The sequence below is a fragment of the Tachyglossus aculeatus genome, chromosome 3 (genome assembly GCF_015852505.1).
Source record: "Tachyglossus aculeatus isolate mTacAcu1 chromosome 3, mTacAcu1.pri, whole genome shotgun sequence".
Classification (NCBI taxonomy): Eukaryota; Metazoa; Chordata; class Mammalia; order Monotremata; family Tachyglossidae; genus Tachyglossus; species Tachyglossus aculeatus.
The window spans coordinates 17,996,230-18,015,521 of NC_052068.1; the positions used below are offsets into that span (position 1 = coordinate 17,996,230).

The 19,292-nt window shown below is 48.3% G+C and overlaps 1 protein-coding gene across 1 annotated transcript; it reads left to right on the forward strand.

The window, feature by feature from the left end:
- The first annotated feature begins 339 nt into the window (after window positions 1-339).
- Window positions 340-18,721, forward strand: RBP3 (retinol binding protein 3). The gene is made up of 5 exons (XM_038743347.1): window positions 340-526; window positions 1,086-4,279; window positions 7,612-7,802; window positions 15,608-15,750; window positions 18,393-18,721. The coding sequence occupies exons 1-5, from the start codon at window positions 340-342 to the stop codon at window positions 18,719-18,721; spliced, it is 4,044 nt and encodes a 1,347-aa protein (XP_038599275.1).
- The last annotated feature ends 571 nt before the right edge of the window (window positions 18,722-19,292 follow it).

Consider the following 19,292-nt stretch of genomic DNA (forward strand, 5'->3'; position numbering starts at 1 on the left):
TGGGTAGGGACTGTCTCTATATGTTGCCAACTTGTACTTCCCAAGCGCTTAGTACAGTGCTCTGCACACAGTAAGCGCTCAATAAATACGATTGATTGATCTATGGTGACAGACGGCTGAGTTTGAGGGCTGATGTCGGGGAGCCAGCGAATTTCATGAGCAAAAAGCAATCTCCCTCAACCTTGCCCCACATTCTACTTCTCGGGGCTGTGGCTAAAATCTGATTGGTTACCAGCAGTGGAGAGACCAGAACATATGTTCCTCAGGGGCATTACAAGTAAATCCTAATGAACTGCAAATTATGAAGATTAAAGTCACCTCGGATTTAGTCGCTCTGAGATGAGGAGGGACCAAAGCAGCCCCACTCTGTCTCCCAAAGCTGGTCGTAAACAGCCCAGTATCGAGTGGGATGCAGAAAACTGTTTCCTCAGCCAAGGTGGTATTTCACACTGCCTGCAGACAAGAGCCAAAACATTGCCCTACATGGGCTGTGAAAAAAATCCCAATCATTTCAAGCGATTTCCCAGTCAGTCACAAGACAAGATGGGGGAGCAATTCAATAATTAGCCAGAAAGCACCAATCAATCAATCACTGGTATTTATTAAGTACTTTGTGCAGGGAACTGTACTAAATGCTTGAGAGAATAAACTGTAACAGGGTTGGTAGACATTCCCTACCCACAATATGTTTGCAGTCTAGAGAGCACTCCAGTTGAATCCACTTGGCCTTGAATCACTCTGGAACATATTGGAGATTGTTATATTGTACTCTCCCAAGTGCTTAGTACAGTTCTCCCCACACAATAAACATCCAATAAATACGATTGACTGACTGACAGACAAAAAAGAGCAGGACGGAGTGTCTCCTGAGGAAGAGACTAGGATTGGGCAGACAGGATTCTTTACAATCCTATTTACCTGTCTCCTTATTTACCAATCCTTTTATAACGCTACCAACAAGCTCTCTATTCCAATGTTAAGGTGCCAAAACTGGGAGCCAGAAAACGTCTCCTCTGAAAACCTTCAGCCGGTTCCCTCCAATTGAAGGCGATTACAGGCTGATCGGGATAAAAGCTTCTTCCCAGCTCAGCGGTCACAGACGTGGAAGCAAATGGGCAGAGGAGGCAGACCCAAGGCCAGGCTGAGCGACTCTGTGGGGATTCTCAGTTGCTCTCCAGTTGCCAACTATTTCCATCCAGTCACGATGACGGGGGGTTGCCTTCTGCTGCTGTTGGCAGCCCAGTTCTCCCTCTCCAGCCATGTGGAGCCCATCTCCCAGCCCTCGATGGTCCTGGACATGGCGAAGATCCTACTGGACAACTACTGCTTCCCAGAAAACCTGATGGGAATGCAAGAAGCCATTGAACAGGCGATTCAGAGGGGCGAGATCCTGGACATCGCCGATCCCAAGACGCTGGCCAGCGTCTTGACGGCGGGTTTGCAGGGTTCTCTGAACGATCCCCGCCTGGTCATCTCCTATGAGCCCGCCCCCACAGCCATCCCCCAGCAGCCCCCCGAGCCGGCCTCCCTCCCCGCTGACCAGCTCCTGGAGTGGCTCCGGCTGGCAGTCGGCTCCGAGGTGTTGGAGGGCAATGTGGGCTACCTGAGGGTGGATCGCATCCCCGGCCGGGAGGAGATCGAGCGAGTCGGGGCTGTCCTGGTGAGGAACTTCTGGGAGAAGCTGACGGGGACTTCGGCCCTGGTGGTGGACCTGCGCCACAGCTTAGGGGGCCACATCTCGGGAATTGCTTTCTTCATCTCCTACTTCCAGCCAGAAGGCCCGGCGCTGCACGTGGACACGGTGTACGACCGCCCATCCAACGCCACCCGCCAGCTCTGGACCCTGCCCCGGGTCCTGGGGGTGAGATACGCGGAAGGCAAGGATGTGGTGGTCCTCACCAGCCGGCACACGGCAGGCGTGGCCGAAGAAGTGGCCTACATCCTGAAGCAGATGCGCCGGGCCATCGTGGTGGGCGAGCGCACGGCCGGGGGCCCCCTGGACTTCCGCAAACTGCGCATCGGCCTCTCGGACTTCTTCATCACAGTGCCCGTGGCGCGCTCCCTGGGCTCCCTGGGCTCCCTTGGCGGGGGCGGCCAGTCCTGGGAAGGCAGTGGGGTGCTGCCCTGTGTGGCGGTCCCAGCTGACCGGGCCCTGGCTGAAGCTCTGGACATCCTGGCCTTCCGCAGGGCCGTGCCCGGGGCTGTCACCCGCCTGGCGGACCTTGTGCGGGACTACTACGCCCTGGTGGACCGGGTGCCAGCCCTGCTCCGCCACCTGGCCGCTCTGGACCTCTCCTCGGTGCTCTCAGAGGTGGACCTGGCCTCCAGGCTCAATGCCGGCCTGCAAGCCGCCTCAGAGGACCCCAGACTCCTGGTGCGCAGGGTAGAGCCCGAGGAAGCTGAGCCCGGACCCCTGGAGGAGGAAGAGGAGAAGAAAGAGGAGGAAGAGGACCAGCCCACCCCAGGAGCCTCTTTCTTGCCCGGCAATGGGTCCTCCCGGGAGGCCCCGCTCTTCCGGGTGTCAGTCCTGTCGGGCAATGTGGGCTACCTGCGTTTTGATGAGTTCCCCGAGGCCTCTGTGCTGGAGCGTTCAGGCCCCCTCTTGCTGCACGGGGTGTGGGAGCCCTTGGAGGCCACTGACCACCTGATCGTGGACCTGCGCCACAACCTCGGTGGCCCCTCCTCCGCCGTGCCCCTGCTGCTCTCCTACTTCCAGGACCCGGCTGCCGGGCCCGTCCGGCTCTTCGCCACTTACGACCGGCCGGCCAACGTCACCCGAGAGTACACCAGCCGGGCCGGGGACCTGGAGAAGCCCTATGGGGCCCGACGCGGCATCTACCTGCTGACCAGCCACCTCACGGCCACCGCCGCGGAGGAGTTCGCCTACCTCATGCAGGCCCTGGGCCGCGCCACGCTTGTGGGCGAGATCACGGCCGGCCGCCTCCTCCACAGCCGGACCTTTCCTCTGCTGCAGCTCCCCCGGGGGGGCCTGGTCCTTACTGTGCCCCTCCTGACCCTCTTTGACCCCCATGGGGAGAGCTGGTTGGGCGGCGGGGTGGTACCTGATGCCATTGTGCTGGCACAGGAGGCTCTGGAGAAGGCCAGGGAGGTGCTGGCCTTCCACCAGACTCTGGGGGCCCTGGTGGAGAACACCCGTCACCTCCTGGAAGCCCACTATGCCCTCCCTGCGGGTGCCGGGCAGGCCAGGGCCCTGCTGAGCACCAGGCTGGCCCAAGGCGCCTACCGCACAGTGGTGGACCCAGAGTCCCTGGCCTCCCAGCTCACGGGAGACCTGCAGGAGGCCACGGGAGACCCCCGGCTGCTCGTGTATCACAGCCCTGGAGAGCTGGGCTCCGAGGAGCCGGCCCCACCCCAGCCGGCCATCCCGTCCCCCGAGGAGCTGGCCTACCTGGTTGAGGCCCTCTTCAAGACTGAACTGCTGCCCGGCCGGCTGGGCTACCTGCGCTTTGACACGATGGCCGACGGCAAGGTGGTGCGGGCCGTGGGGCCCCAGCTGGTGCGGCTGGTTTGGGAGGAGCTGGTGGACGCGGAGGCCTTGGTGGTGGACCTGCGCTACAACCCCTCCGGCTACTCGGACGCCCTGCCCCTCCTCTGCTCCTACTTTTTCGCGGCCGAGCCCCCGCAGCACCTGTACACTCTCTCCGACCGCTCCGCCGGGTGGACCGCCGAGGTGCGGACGGTCCCACAAGTGGCTGGCCGGCGCTTCGGCCCGCACAAGGACCTCTACATCCTGATCGGCCACACTAGCGGTGCAGCCGCTGAGGCTTTCGCCCACACGATGCAGGGCCTGCAGAGGGCCACGGTGATCGGGGAGCCCACGGCCGGGGGTGCCCTCGCCGTTGGAGTCTTCCGAGTGGGCAACGGTTCCCTCTACGTCTCCATCCCCACCCAGGTGGCCCTGAGCCCCATCACGGGCCAGCCCTGGCCAGTGGCCGGGGTGGAGCCAGACGTGCCGGTGCAGGCCGCGGAGGCCCTGGTCGTGGCCCAGGGCATCGCGGCGCTGAGGGCCAAGGTGCCCACCGTGCTGCGGACCGTCGCGAAGCTGGTGGCCGACAATTACGCCTTCCCTGAGGCAGGGGCTGGGATGGCCACCCAGATCAGAGGCCTCCAGGCCCAGTGCAGACGGGTCACCTCAGAAGGGGCATTGGCCGAGGTGTTGGGAGCCCACCTGAAGGCTCTCTCAGGGGACCCGCACCTCCGGATGGTGCACATCCCCGAGGATGCCAAGGACCACATCCCAGGCGTCGTGCCCATGCAGGTGAGGCTCAGGCTGGACCGTGCAGTCGTTCATTCATATTTATTGAGTGCTTATCATATGCAGGGCACTGTACTAAGCCCTGTACTTCCCAAGCACTTCGTACAGTGCTCTGCACACAGTAAGTACTCAGTAAGTATGATTGAATGAATGAATGAATGAGAATACAACAATAAACAGACACATTTCCTGTCCACAACGAGCTTACAGTCTAGGAGAGAAGCAGCATGGCTCAGTGGAAAGAGCCCGGGCTTTGGAGTCAGAGGTCATGGGTTCAAATTCCGGCTCTGCCACATGTCAGCTGTGTGACTTGGGGCAAGTGTGACTTCTCTGGGCCTCAGTTACCTCGTCTGTAAAATGAGGATGAAGACTGTGAGCCCCCCGTGGGGCAACCTGATCACCTTGTAACCTCCCCAGTCCTTAGAACAGTGCTTTGCACATAGTAAGCGCTTAATAAATGTGACTGTTATTATTTTTTTTAGAGGAACCTGTTGAACAAACACTCCTATCACCTCGCTTCTGAAGTTGGGCTACCAAGCTCACAGAGTTCACAGCCAAGAATTACCCAGCATCGGACTGTATCAGTCAGTCAATCTATTGTATTTATTGAGCGCTTCCTGTGTGTGGAGCACTGTACTAAGTGCTTGGGAAAATACATTGCAGTAATGAATGGACACATTCCCTGATGGACACATTCCCTGCCCACAGAGAGCTTACAGCCTAGATGGGGTGAGGAGACAGACATTATGCATCTGTGGAAAGCAGCGAGGGGGGAGGGTGGGACAGAGAGTCAGGAGACCTGGGTTCTAATTTTGGCTCTGCCACTTTTGCCTCCTGCGTGACCCTGGACAAGTCAATCTATCAATGGTATTTATTGAATATTTACTAGTTGCAGAGCACTGTGTTAAGAATTTGGGAAAAAATGATAACTTCTCTGAGCCTCAATTTCCTCATCTGTAAAATGGGGGTGAAATACCTGTTCTCCCCATGAACCTCATGTGGTACATGGACATGCTCTGATCTTATTGCATCAGTTTATCCCATTGTTTAGCATGGTAAAGTATCTTTAGGTTGTGAACTCATTATGGAAAGGGAATGCAACTGCTAATTCTAATTAGGCCTTCCCATACTGAGCCCCCTCCTTCCTCTCCCCCTCCCCATCCCCCCAGCCCTACCTCCTTCCCCTCCCCCCAACACCTGTATAAATGTTTGTTCAGATTTATTACTCTATATATTTTACTTGTACATATTTACTATTCTATTTATTTTATTTTGTTAATATGTTTTGTTTTGTTGTCTGTCTCCCCCTTCTAGACTGTGAGGATGTTGTTGGGTAGGGACCGTCTCTATATGTTGCCAACTTGTACTTCCCAAGCTCTTAGTACAGTGCTCTGCTCACAGTAAGCGCTCAATAAATACGAGTGAATGAATAAATGAATGTTGTACTGTACAAATACAACAGTTGTTTACTATTATTAGTTTTAGTATGGATTGGAGCGAGGCGTGCCAGGTGAAATTTTTTTTTCCAAAATCCATATTACTCTTCGAGGCAGAAACAAATACTGACTCTCTGGAAAAGAGTAGTGGGGAGATCTATTACTAGCACTGTATCAAGCAGGGAAGACTAAAATCCTTTGGGTGGGATGAGACAGCCAGAATTTTCTCTGCCGGAGTGAGTCCCCACATCTGAACATTATTCTGATCGGCTGGGTGACTGTCTAAATGACAGCTACTTCCAAAAGTACTGAAAGCTCTGTTCTGCTCATCCTCACCCTGTGTCAACCTGCCTGGACTCTATAGGCTTTCCCAGAGTCTTTCAAAGCCTTTCCCTCCTTTCCCTAAATAATAAGTGCTTACTGTGTGTTCATCTTATTGCATCAAATTTATCCGAATGCTTTGGACAGTACAGTATCTTTAGGCTGTAAGCTCATTATGGACAGAACACATCTGTTAATTCTGTTGTATTGTACATTATGCTGAACACTAGGATAAATGCAAGATAATCTGATCAGATTGATCACATGGGGCTCACAGAATGAGATGTAGGGCAATCAGGTGTCTTAGCCTCCCTTTTGCAGATGAAACTGAGGCCGAGAGAGGTTGGTTAAGTGACTTGAGCAAAGTCATACAGCAGGCAAATGGCAGAAGATGGACTACTAAAGTGCTAATTTCCAGGTGCCATGGCCATGTTCCACCTACCACATAATAATAATAATAATGATGGTATTTGTTAAGCACTTACTATGTGCCAAGCACTGTTCTAAACACTGGGGTATTCATTCATTCATTCATATTTATTGAGCGCTTACTGTGGGCAGAGCACTGTACTAAGAGCTTGGGAAGTACAAGTCAGCAACATATAGAGACAGTCCCTACCCAACAATGGGCTCACAGTTTAGGAGGGGGAGACAGACAACAAAGCAAAACAAGTAGACAGGTGTCAAAACCATCAGAATAAATAGAGTTATAGATATATGCAAATCATTAATAAAATAAATAGAGTAGTAAATATGTACAAGTAAAATAAATAAAGTAATAAACGTACAAATATATACAAGGCTGTGGGGAGGGGAAGGGGGTAGGGCAGGGGGGGCAGTGGGGAGGGGAGGAGGAGAGGAAAAAGGGGGCTCAGTCTGGGAAGGCCTCCTGGAGAAGGTGAGCTCTCAGTAGAGCTTTGAAGGGAGGAAAAAAGCTAGTTTGGCAGATGTCTGGAGGGAGGGCATTCCAGGCCAGGAGAAGGACGTGGGCCAGGGGTCGACTGTAGGACGGGCGAGAACGAGGCACAGTGAGGAGATACAAGGTTATCTGGTTTTCCCACATGTGGCTCACAGTCTTAGTCCCCATTTTACAGATGAGGTAGCTGAGGCACAGAGAAGTTAACAGACTTGCCCAAAATCACACAGCTGACAAGTGGCAGAGCCGGGATTCGAACCCTCGATCTCTGACTCCCAAGCCCATGCTCTTTCCACTAAACCACGCTGCTTCTCATGCCACATCACATTCCCATCTTCCCTCTCTTCTCTCCCTCTCTCATTTAACCTACCCTCAGCCTCACACTTATGTACATAGCTGTAACTTGTTGATTTATAGTAATGTCTGCCTCCCCCTCTCGACTGAAACCTTATTGTGGGTGGAGACAGTGTCTACCGATGCTGTATTATTGTACTCTCACAGTGCTCTGCACGTGGTAAGCACTCAATAAATAGCATCGATTTATCGATTGACAAAGTTAAATGGGGCACGTGCCGGCCACATAATATCTGTAGAGCAGAGGCTGCTGAGGCTCACCTTTCTCCAGCTCTGGCATCACCGGCTCTTGCTCTGAACTCTTTCAGATTCCTTCCGCCGAAACGTTTAAGGATCTCATCAAGTTTTCCTTCCGCACCAACGTGATGGAGGGCAACATCGGCTACCTGAGGTTTGACATGTTTGGAGACTGCGAGCCGCTGACGCAGGTGTCCGAGCTGATGGTGGAGCACGTGTGGAAGAAAATCGTGCACACGGACGGCCTCGTTATCGACATGAGGTGAACGTGGGAAGGAAGGGCTGTCCCCCGGGCTTTGGGGTAAAAGCCGTTGTCGTGTCCGGAAATATCTGTGTCCTGGCAAGGCCGCATCAGGGCTGTGGGTTTGGTCGCTGTTTTGAGGAGACCATGGAGATGAGCAGGAAGAGGGGAGTCAACCTGTAACAGAGTTCTAAGGTCGAAGAGATACTTGAAAATCAGATGGTCCATGAGCAAGAAGGTCTTTAGAAGGAAAACATGAACTAGTGGAAAGAACAGGGGCCTGGGGAGTCAGAGGATTTGGGTTCTAATAATAATAATTATTATTATTGAGAAGCAGCGTGGCTCAGTGGAAAGAGCCTGGGCTTTGGAGTCAGAGGTCATGGGTTCAAATCCCGGCTCTACCAATTGTCAGCTGTGTGACTTTGGGCTAGTCTGTTAACTTCTCTGTGCCTCAGTTACCTCATCTGTAAAAATGGGGATTAAGACTGTGAGCCCCCTGTGGGACAACCTGATCACCTTGTAACCTCCTCAGTGCTTAGAACAGTGCTTTGCACATAGTAAGTGTTTAATAAATGCCATTAAAATAATGATAATAATAATAATTATGACATTTGTTAAACACTTACTATATATCAAGCACTGTTCTAAGCACTGGGGTAGATGGAAGCTACTCAGGTTGGCCACAGTCCCTGTCCGACATGGGACTCACAGCATCAGTAGAAGGGATGGAGACTTAATCCTCATTTTACAACTTAATCCTCATTTTACAGACGAGGTAACTGAGGCACAGAAAAGGTAAGTGAATTGTCCAAGGTCACACAGCAGATGAGTGGTAGAACCGAGATTAGAACTCAAGTCTTTTGACTCCAAGGCCCGTCTTCTTTCCACTAGGCCATGCTGATTCTAATCCTAGCTCAGCCACTTGCCTGCTTTGTGACCTTGGGCAAATCACTTCCCTGTGTATCAGTTTCCTCATATGTAAAAAAATGTGGATAAGATATCTGAGATCCTAGATATCCAAGATATATTTAGCTTTAATTCTATTTGTTCTGATGACTTTGACACCTGTCTTCATGTTTTGTTTTGTTGTCTGTCTCCTCCTTCTAGACTGTGAGCCCATTGTTGGGTAGGGGCCATCTCTATATGTTGCCAACTTGTACTTCCCAAGCGCTTAGTACAGTGCTCTGCACACAGTAAGCACTCAATAAATACAGCTGAATGAATGAATTTGTTCTCCCTCCCACTTAAAATGTAAATCCCATGTGGGACAGGGACTTCGTCCAGTCTGCTTACATTTTATCTACCCTAAGTCTTGTTATGATGGTAAGAAGAAGAACTGGCATTTGTTAAATACTTACTATGTGCCAAACACTCTATTAGGTTCTGAGATATGTATAATCTATGTGGACTGGACACGGACACTTTCCCGCATCAAGCTCAATCCTCATTTTCCAGATGAGGAAACAGAGGTACAGAAAAGTTGTGACTTGCCCAAGGTCACACAGCAGTGTTAGGATTAGAACCCAGGTCTCCTGACCCCTAGCCCTTGCTCATTCCACCAGACCACGCTGCTCATCTCACTACAATGCTTGGCTCATAATGAATACTTAAAAAACACCATGATTATTATTAGCAAGGGTAATTGTGGCTATTGTTAAGTGGTTATATGTGCCAACCACCGTACTAAGTTCCAGGGTAGATCAAAATAATCAGGCTGGATACAGTCCCTGTCCCATATGGGGCTCAGACAATGCGAGTAGGAGGGAGAATAATCAATGAATCCTCATTTTACTGAGGAGAAAACTGAATCACAGAGAAGCAAAGTGACTTGTTCAAGGTCAAATAGAGGCGAGTGGTGGAGTCTGGATTAGAACCCAGGTCCTTGGACTCCTAAGCCCATGTTCTTTCAACTAATGAGAGCTCACCTCCTCCAAGAGGCCTTCCCAGACTGAGCCCCTTTTCCTCTCCTCCTCCCCATCCCCCCTCCCTACCTCCTTCCCCTCCCCACAGCACCTGTACATATGTTTGTACAGATTTATTATTCTATTTATTTTACTTGTACATATTTACTTTCTATTTATTTTGTTAGTGATGTGCATATAGCTTTAATTCTATTTGTTCTGATGACTTGACACCAGTCCACATGTTTTGTTTTGTTGTCTGTCTCCCCCTTCTAGACTGTGAGCCCATGTTGGGTAGGGACCGTCTCTATATGTTGCCGACTGGTACTTCCCAAGCGGTCAGTACAGTGCTCAGCACACAGTAAGCGCTCAATAAATACGATTGAATGAATGAATGAATGAATTAACTAGGCCATGTGATTTCTCTTTAATGTCACTACTACTTTACCCAGTACTTAGTACAACACACTACATCCAGTCAGAGCTCAATTAATAGTTACTTAATAATTTCCAGCCTTTCAATGCTGACATGTGACAAAAAAACAAGTCCCCTTAACAAAATTACATAATTAGAGAGAGATGTTTCCTACATCTTCTCATTATTATTGCATCACCAGCAAAGCAAACAAGCTCAGAACCAGCAATATTGGTAGCAGAATCCTCTGCAGGATGGAAGTTGCAAACAGTGCCCGAGAGTGCTGGAGTAAAGACGGATGAAAGTGGTAAAGGGGATGAAGAAAGAGGAAGACAGAATGGTGGCGGTGAAAGGGTGGGAGCCATGCCAACATTAGGGAAGCAGCATTACCAGGTGGAAAGATCACAGTCTTTGGAGTCAGAAGACCTACATTCTAATCACAGCTCCACCCCTTACCTTCTGGGTGGTCTTGGACAAGCCACTTCTTTGGGTCTCAGTCTCCTCATCTGCAAAATAGGGATTCAATAATAATAATAATGATAATGGCATTTGTTAAGTGCTTACTATGTGCAAAGCACTGTTCTAGGTGCTGGGGGGATACAAGGCAATCAGGTTGTCCCACAGGGGGCTCACAGTCTTAATCCCCATTTTTACAGATGAGGTAACTGAGGCCCAAAGAAGTTAAGTGACTTGCCCAAAGTCACACAGCTGACAATTGGTGGAGCAGGAATTTGAACCCATGACCTCTGACTCCAAAGCCCGTGCTCTTTCCACTGAGCCATGCAATGCCCATTCTCTGTCCTCCTTAAGCTGTGATCAAGAGAAGCAGCGTGGCTCAGTGAAAAGAGCATGGGCTTTGGAGTCAGAGGTCAGGGGCTCAAATCCCGGCTCCACCAATTGTCAGTTGTGTGACTTTGGGCAAGTCACTCAACTTCTCTATGCCTCAGTCCCCTCATCTGTAAAATGGGGATTAAGACTGTGAGCCCCCCGTGGGACAACCTGATCACCTTGTGTCCTCCCCAGTGCTTAGAACAATGCTTTGCACATAGTAAGCACTTAATAAATGCCATCATTATTATTATTACTCAATGCTTAGTATAGTGCTTGGTACATAGTAAGCTTGGTACATAGTAAGCGCCTCCCAAATCCCACAATTATTATTATTTAGCATAGTCCTGGTGTTAGTTCAATGAGGAGCAGAAGTTGAGGAGGGCAGTAAGGTCCAGAAGAGCCTTGTGTGAAGGTGGAGGAAGTCAAGCAGAGGAGGTTGGGCCATGGAGATTAGGACCTAATTAGTTGTTTGAATTTGATTAGCATCTCTAGTCATTGCCAGTTTGACTCTAAGCCTGGGTGCTGTTTGGCTGTAGTCAACCATCCAGTTTGCTGAAGCTAAGAGGATATATGAATATACATCTATAGAGTTATACATGAAGGATTATATCCATAGATTTATATACAGGGCTCTGTATAGATCTATAAATCTTGTATCCACCCCAGCACTTAGTACAGTCCTGGCACATAGTAAGTACTTCATAAATGCTATTGTTATTATTAGTATTATTATTATTGTACTCCTCAAGTGTTCATTGTGTGCCAAGCACTGTTCTAAGCAGTGGGGTAGATACAAGATATCAGGTTGGACACAGTCCCTGTGCTAAATGGGGCTCACATTTTTAATCTCCATTTTATAGTTGGGGTAACTGAGGCCCAGAGAAGTGAAGTGCCTTGCCCAAGGACACACAGCAGACATGTGGCGGAGCTGGGATTAGAATCCAGATCCTTCTGACTCCCAGGCACAGCCTCTATCCACTAAGCCGTGCTACTTCTCTTATGTAGGTCAGTGGATGGATAGAGGATGTTTAGATCGTAGATAGATCGATAGATAGATAGATAGATAGATTGAGAAGCAGCATGGCTCAGTGGAAAGAGCACGGGCTTTGGAGTCAGAGGTCGTGGGTTCAAATCCCGGTTCCTCCAATTGTCAGCTATGTGACTTTGGGCAAGTCACTTCACTTCTCTGTGCCTTGGTTACCTCATCTGTAAAATGGGGATGAAGACTGTGAGCCCCCCGTGAGACAATCTGATCACCTTGTAACCTCCCCAGTGCTTAGAACAGTGCTTTGCACATAGTAAGTGCTTAATAAATGCCATTATTATTATTATAGATAGATAGAGATAGATAGATAGATAGATAGATAGAGATAGATAGATAGATAGTGATAGATAGATAGATAGATAGATAGAAAGATGGATAGATAGATAGATAGATAGAGAGAGAGAGAGAGAGAGAGAGAGAGAGAGGGAGAGATAAATAGATGATAGATAGATAGATAGATAGAAAGAGAGAGAGAGAGAGAGAGAGAGAGAGAGAGAGAGGGGGAGAGATAAATAGATGATAGATAGATAGATAGATAGATAGATAGATAGATAGATAGATAGATAGCCTAATGGATAGAGCATGGGCCTGGGAATCAGAAGGTCATGGATTCTAATCCCAACTTTACCACTTGTCTGCTGTGTAACCTTGGGCAAACCACTTAACTTCTCTGTGCCTCAGTTCTCTCCTCTGTAAAAGGGGGATTAAGACTGTGAGCTCCACGTGGGACAACCTGATTACCTTGTATCTACCCCGGTGCTTAGAACAGTGCTCGGCATAAGCGCTTAACAAATACCATTATTATTATTATTATTGTTATTATTATAATAGTAATTGAAAGGTGGCCCAGCAGGTAAATGCCAATGTTCAATTAATCGATCAATTAATCAATGGTATCATTGTACACAATGGTATTTATCGTATCCTTGCTCTGCACTAAAGCTTTAGGAAAGTACAATATAAGAGAGCTGGTAAGACCCAATCCCTGCCCACAAGGAACTTACAATATAGAGTAATAATAACTGGGGTATTTGTTAAGCACTTACTATGTGCTAAGCACTGTTCTAAGCACTGGGGTAGACACAAGGTAATCAGATCGTCCCATGTGGGGCTCACAATCTTAATCCCCATTTTACAGATGAGGTAACTGAGGCACAGAGAAGTTAAGTGACTTGCCCAAGGTCACACAGCAGACCAGTGGCAGGTCTGGGATTAGAACCCATAACCTTCTGATTCTCAGGGCGGTGCTCTAACCACTACGTCACACTGAGTACATTGGTGGATGCACAAACCTTCACTATAGAGCCCTTGTTTGGTTCATCCAATCTTTTGGGATGGAAATGACTTGCCATTGTTTAGATTGGCTACTGGACTACTAAGTATAATGTGGGCATATGCAGTAAACTTCCATCCAGGATATAGAGTGCTCTTTTTAGAAAAACAAAAATGATTATCAGAACTCTGAATTATCAGTAGATGGCACTAGACTCCAAAGGGAAATAGCTAGGGGGACCAATACGGAGTTCACATAATAATAATAATAATAATAATAATAATAATAATAATAGCATTTACTAAGCATTTACTCTGTGCAAAGTACTGTTCTAAGCTCTGGGGAGGTTACAGGGTGATCAGGTTGTCCCACAGGGGGCTTAGTCTTAATCCCCATTTTACAGATCAGGTAACTGAGGCACATAGAAGTGAAGTGACTTGCCCAAAGTCACACAGCTGACAACTGGCGAAGCCGGGGTTTGAACCCATGACCTCTGACTCCCAAGCCCGGGCTCTTTCCACTGAGCCACGCTGCTTCTTATAAATGATTGAGAAAAAAGTTTATTTCTTCAACCATTTTTTTCTCATATCCCATAAAGGTAAAAATGTGTGACTTTCTTTGCAAAGTATCCCAAGTCTGTAAGTCACAATTTTCAGACGCGGTTCGGTTTCGTGATCTGTATTGCGTCTATGTCTAAAATCCTACGTGTTGGGTACAGTGCTCTGCACACAGTAAGCGCTCAATAAATGCGATTGAATGAATGAATGGTCGCCAGTCTAAAATGGAACCGTTCTTTGTGCCATCCTGTGAGGTTTCCAGCCCAACAGAGGCACCTCTGTCTTCAGAATTCACTTCCTTCCTCACCCATCTAGCAATTTGCTGGGTTTTTGTGGGTGGGATGAGGGAAGAAAAAAAAGAGATTCAGCCAGAGCGGTTTGGGAATTCAAATAGGGATCAATGTTGCTTTATTTTCACCCGGGAATTCTTCACTTGTGCCACTGGGACTTGATTTTGAAGAGATTGACCCCAAATCCATGCAGAAGGGTAAGGAAAAGGGACTCAAAGCTAAGATGGCAGTGTAGGGAGAGTAGGGGTGGGGGGCCTAAAATGTCAGCACAGCCCTAGTTGGGCCTTCCATTCGACCCATACCAGACACGGAGCACACTGAAGAGGCTTGGAAGGTTTGGGAAGGATATTTATTAATTACCCCACTGCTTAGCCTCTTTTCTGTCAGATTTCAATATCTTCCATGGTTTGGATACCATGAAGTTAATCAGACTGTAAGTACAGAGGTCCTCCTGTTCTTGTGAATTCCCACTTGTGACTGACCACTTCAGAGGTGACTATACAAAGCAAATTTCCCCTTCCTCAACTTCACTAAGGTTTGATTTCAGAATTCCTATGAAGAGAGGGCAGCATGGGGGGAGGCGATGGGTAGAACTCCCTCCACCTATGAGCTGCCTCCCCAGAGACCACCCACTTACCCCCCAAATATTGTGGGAAAAAGGTCCATTCAATTACACCCAATTTTCCTGAGCTGGAAAGCTGCATTGAAGTCTGCTCACCTCCTGCTACCTCCCCTATCCTGCTCCCAGAAAGGAAGGAATTCACAGAAGCCTCAGCCAGCTAGCCCAGCATTTTTCAGGGGATTTGTGGGGGTGAAGGGAAAGAAATTCCAGGAGGGCTCCCTTAGGTAGCCCTGGTTTGAGGGTAGGGTCCAGTGACCTTCTTGGAGATCACTCATTTATGCATAATTTTCCTGGGGCTGGAAGCCTGGATCCTGAGCTAATATGACATGGCTCACACTCACTCTGCTGCCAGGAAAAGTAGGATACAGTTGGTGCTGAGTTGACAGAGGACAGACTGGGAATGCAGTCCTGGCATCTGTGAGTCCATTGTTGGGTAGGGATCGTCTCTATACATTGCCGACTTGTACTTCCCAAGCGCTTAGTACAGTACTCTGCACACAGTAAATGCTCAATAAATAGGATTGAATGAATGAATAAATGTGTGTTTAAGGGAGAGAGCCCGGCAGGAGGTGTGGAGAACACTCTCAGAGAGCAGGCACAAGAGGTCATGAGAAATGGGGGTGTAAAGGACCTATGAAGGCCCAAAGGAAGGACCCCCATTACCTGCCTCCTCCACTGCTGCTCCTTGGCCACTTAGCCAGAGGGGTTTGTGTCACCAGTACGGAGGACTCAAGGGGCAGATTTTCCCACCAATCAGATCCAGCAAACACTCGATAGGCAGATTTTCCCACTTGTTTTCCAGAACTTAGTACAATGCTCTCCACAATTTACAGTGCTTCCATTGTCTCTGCTTTGTCTATTTAGGTCCAAATTGTGCTTTGTCTTCCAACAGGTTTAACGTAGGAGGCCCCACTTCCTCCATCTCTGCCCTCTGCTCCTACTTCTTTGATGAAGACCACCCGGTCCTTCTGGACAAAATCTACAACAGACCTAATGACTCCATCAGTGAGATCTGGACTCATTCTCACATAGCAGGTGATAGTTTGCTCCAGGAATGGGCCCTTTCCATCCGGATTTTTAGTCTAGTATGAAATACTGTGAAATAGAAATATTCATTACTACCAAATCATTTCAATTGCCCAGGAGAAAAGATTTAATGTTACATAGCAAAGGTGACACGGTGTCTCAAGGCAGAGTTGCTATAATGTCGCACTCCCTGATACCAGCAAGCACATTACCAAAGTGTAATTCTCCCCAGCGTGCTTACTAACAATTGGGTCACTAAATGCCAGTGCATCTTAAAGTTCAGAGTGGCCTAGAACAATCTCAAGGACTACTTTCTCTAAGCCACAAAAAGGTTTTTTAGTCCGAATCTCTGGACCAAGGACCCAGAGAGAAGAGCTGTGACCTAGTGGATAGAGCAGGGGCCTTAGGGTCAGAAGGACCTGGGTTCTAACCCCCATTCTGCCACCTGTCTGCTGTATGATCTTGGGCAAGTCACCGCTTTTCTATGGCTCAGTTACTTCAACTGTAAAATGGGGATTAATACTGTGAGCCCTTGTGGGACAGGGACTGTGTCCAACAGAGTAGCTTGTATTGACCCCAGTGGTCAGTACAGTGCCTGCCATATAGTAAGCACTTAACACATATCATAAAAAGACCCTTTGAAAGGCTAGGAAACTTCCGGGATTCCATCAAGTTGCAGCTTCAGGACCAAATAAGGTTCTCCTAGGTCCCCTTCCTCCTAGGATGCATCAGAACCAACCCAGGACTCTTAGGTTGAAGGTTGAAGGTCAGTATGTGGAAGTGTAGAGAGCAAAAGTGCCCTAAACCAGGAGAGAAGGGTTATTTATGAGTCCTTCTAACATCTTTGGAGAAGCAGCATAGCTCAGTGGAAAGAGCATGGGTTTGGGAGTCAGAGGTCGTGGGTTCTAATCCTGCCTCCGCCACTTGTCAGCTGTGTGATTTTGGGCAAGTCACTTAAATTCTCTGTGCCTCAGTTACCTCATTTGTAAAATGGGGATTAAGACTGTCAGCCTCATGTGGGACAATCTGATTACCTTGTATCCCTCCAGCTCTTAGAACAGTGCTTGGCACTTAACAAATGCCATCATTATGATTATTATTACCTTTGCCCCACACAACTCACATGTCTAGACCTACCCAGATTTTCAGAGAAAGTTTTACTGGGAGAAGGCAGCAAGTATTACTTCCTCTCTTTGTATCCATCAGCATTTACCAAAAATCCACCACTTCAGAGCACTGTCGAAGTAGATGTTATTGTCTCTGCCTTCCATAATGTGTGGAACTAATTAAGGACTTACTACTTGCCAAGTACTGTACTAAACGCTGGGAAGAATACAAGATAATAAGGTCAGCTACAGTACCTGTCCCACATGGGGCTCACAGTGTGAAGGGGAGGGAGAACAGGTATTGTATCCTCATTTTCAGATGAGAAAGCTGAGGCACAGAGAAGTTAAGCTACTTACCCAAAGACACAGAGTGGGTAAATGGTAGGGTGAGGATTAGAACACAGGTTGCTTGACTCCCAGGCCTGTGGTCTTTCCATGACTCCACAGTGCTTACAATAAACTGATAATTTCGTTGCGGAGGCATTGAAGAATATTCAGACAGTGTGACCTAATGGAAAGAGCACAGAACGGAGAGTCAGAAGACCCAAATTCTAATCCCAGCTCTGCCACTTACCACCAAAGCCACTAAAATTCTCTGAGACACAGTTTCTTCTTCTGTAAAATGGGAATAAAATACCTGTCTTCCACCCTTTTAGCCTGTGTGAGCCCCATGTTGGACAGGGTTTGGATCCATTCTGATTGTCACGTATCTTCCTCCACACTTGACATAGAGTAAACATTGATTAAAAAATTAATCAATCATTCAATGGTATTTATTGAGAGCTTACTGTGTGCAGAGCACTATACTAAGCACTTGGGAAGGTACAATATCACAAAGTTCATAGACACATTCCCTGCCTACAGGAGCGGCGTGTCTTAGTGAGAAGCAGTGTGGAAGCGTGTACTTCCCAAGCGCTTAGTACAGTGCTCTGCACACAGTAAGTGCTCAATAAATACGATTGATTGATTGATTGATTGATTGATTGATTGGATAAAGCCAGCTCCACCATTTGTCTGCTGTGAGATCTTGGGAACGTTGCTTTACTTCTCTGTGCCTCAGATACCTCATCTGTAAAATGAGTATGAAGACTGTGAGCCCCATGTGGGACATAGACTGTGTCCAACCTGATTAGCTTGTATCTACCCCAGTGTTTAATACAGTGCCTGGGACATAGAAAGTGCTTAATAAATGCTGTAAATAAATTTTAAAAAGGAGCTTACCCTTTAGATTAGGGGATATTAAAATATATCACAGCAGATATGTAAGTGTTGTGGGACTGAGGGTGGTGAATATCAAGTGTTTAAAGAGTACTTGACAAATACTATGATTAGTTTTAGCTAAAGTGTTTATTAAGTGCTCACCGTGCGCCGGAGTAGAATACAGGACCACCAGATCAGACAGTGAATTAAGTGACTAGGCAGTGATTTTATCTAAGCCCCCAGTGTGATGGTGAAAATTTAGTGGGGAAAATGTCCCTGACCATACGCCTTGGCCCCAAATCCAGACATCTGCCTCTGGCTTCCAACCTGTTGTCTCTCTAAAAGGTGAAAGATACGGTTCCAGGAAGAGTGTCGTCATCCTGACCAGCAACATGACCGAGGGAGCTGCGGAAGAGTTCGTGTCCATCATGAAGAGGCTGGGAAGAGCTTTGGTGGTCGGCGAAGTGACCAGGGGCGGGTGTCACCCCCCGCAGACGTACCACGTGGACGACACCCACCTCTACATCACCATCCCCACCTCCAGGTCCGTCGGCTCTGAGGACGGCAGTTCCTGGGAAGGGGTGGGTGTCACACCACACCTGCTGGTGCCGGCTGACGTGGCCCTGAGCAGAGCAAAGGACTTGTTCCGAGCTCATTTGGAACACAAAGACTAAACCAAGTGATCTGGTAAACCGGGCTTCCAATAGTCGCTCTAAAGAGATGAAATTCCTAGCACCCTCCTGTGTAACCTCAATGTACTTATGCTATAAAGAAGAATGAGAACTAGACAAAGGAACTGATTTCTATTTTGTTCTTGGATCCATAAACCTCTACCCTAACACACCTTGAAAGGCAGTAGTAGTAATGATAATTGTGGTATTCGTGAGGCATTATTCTAAGTGCTGGGGTAGATATAAGGTAATCACATTGGACACAATCCCTGTCCCACATGGGGCTCACAGTCTTGATCCCCATTTTACAGATGAGATAACTGAGGCCCAAAGAAGTGATGTGACTTGCCCAGCGTCACACAGCGGACAAGTAGCGCAGTTGGGTTTAGAACCCACAACCTCTGACTTCCAGCCTGGCAATCCTTCCACTAGACCATGCTACTTCTTGTAGTGTGGTAGTAGTAGTACTGGTAATAATAATAAAATAATGATAATAGTGATAATACTTACTGAGTCCCCACTGGGTGCAAATCACTATCTCAAGCATTTGACAGTGAAAGCAGAATATAACAGA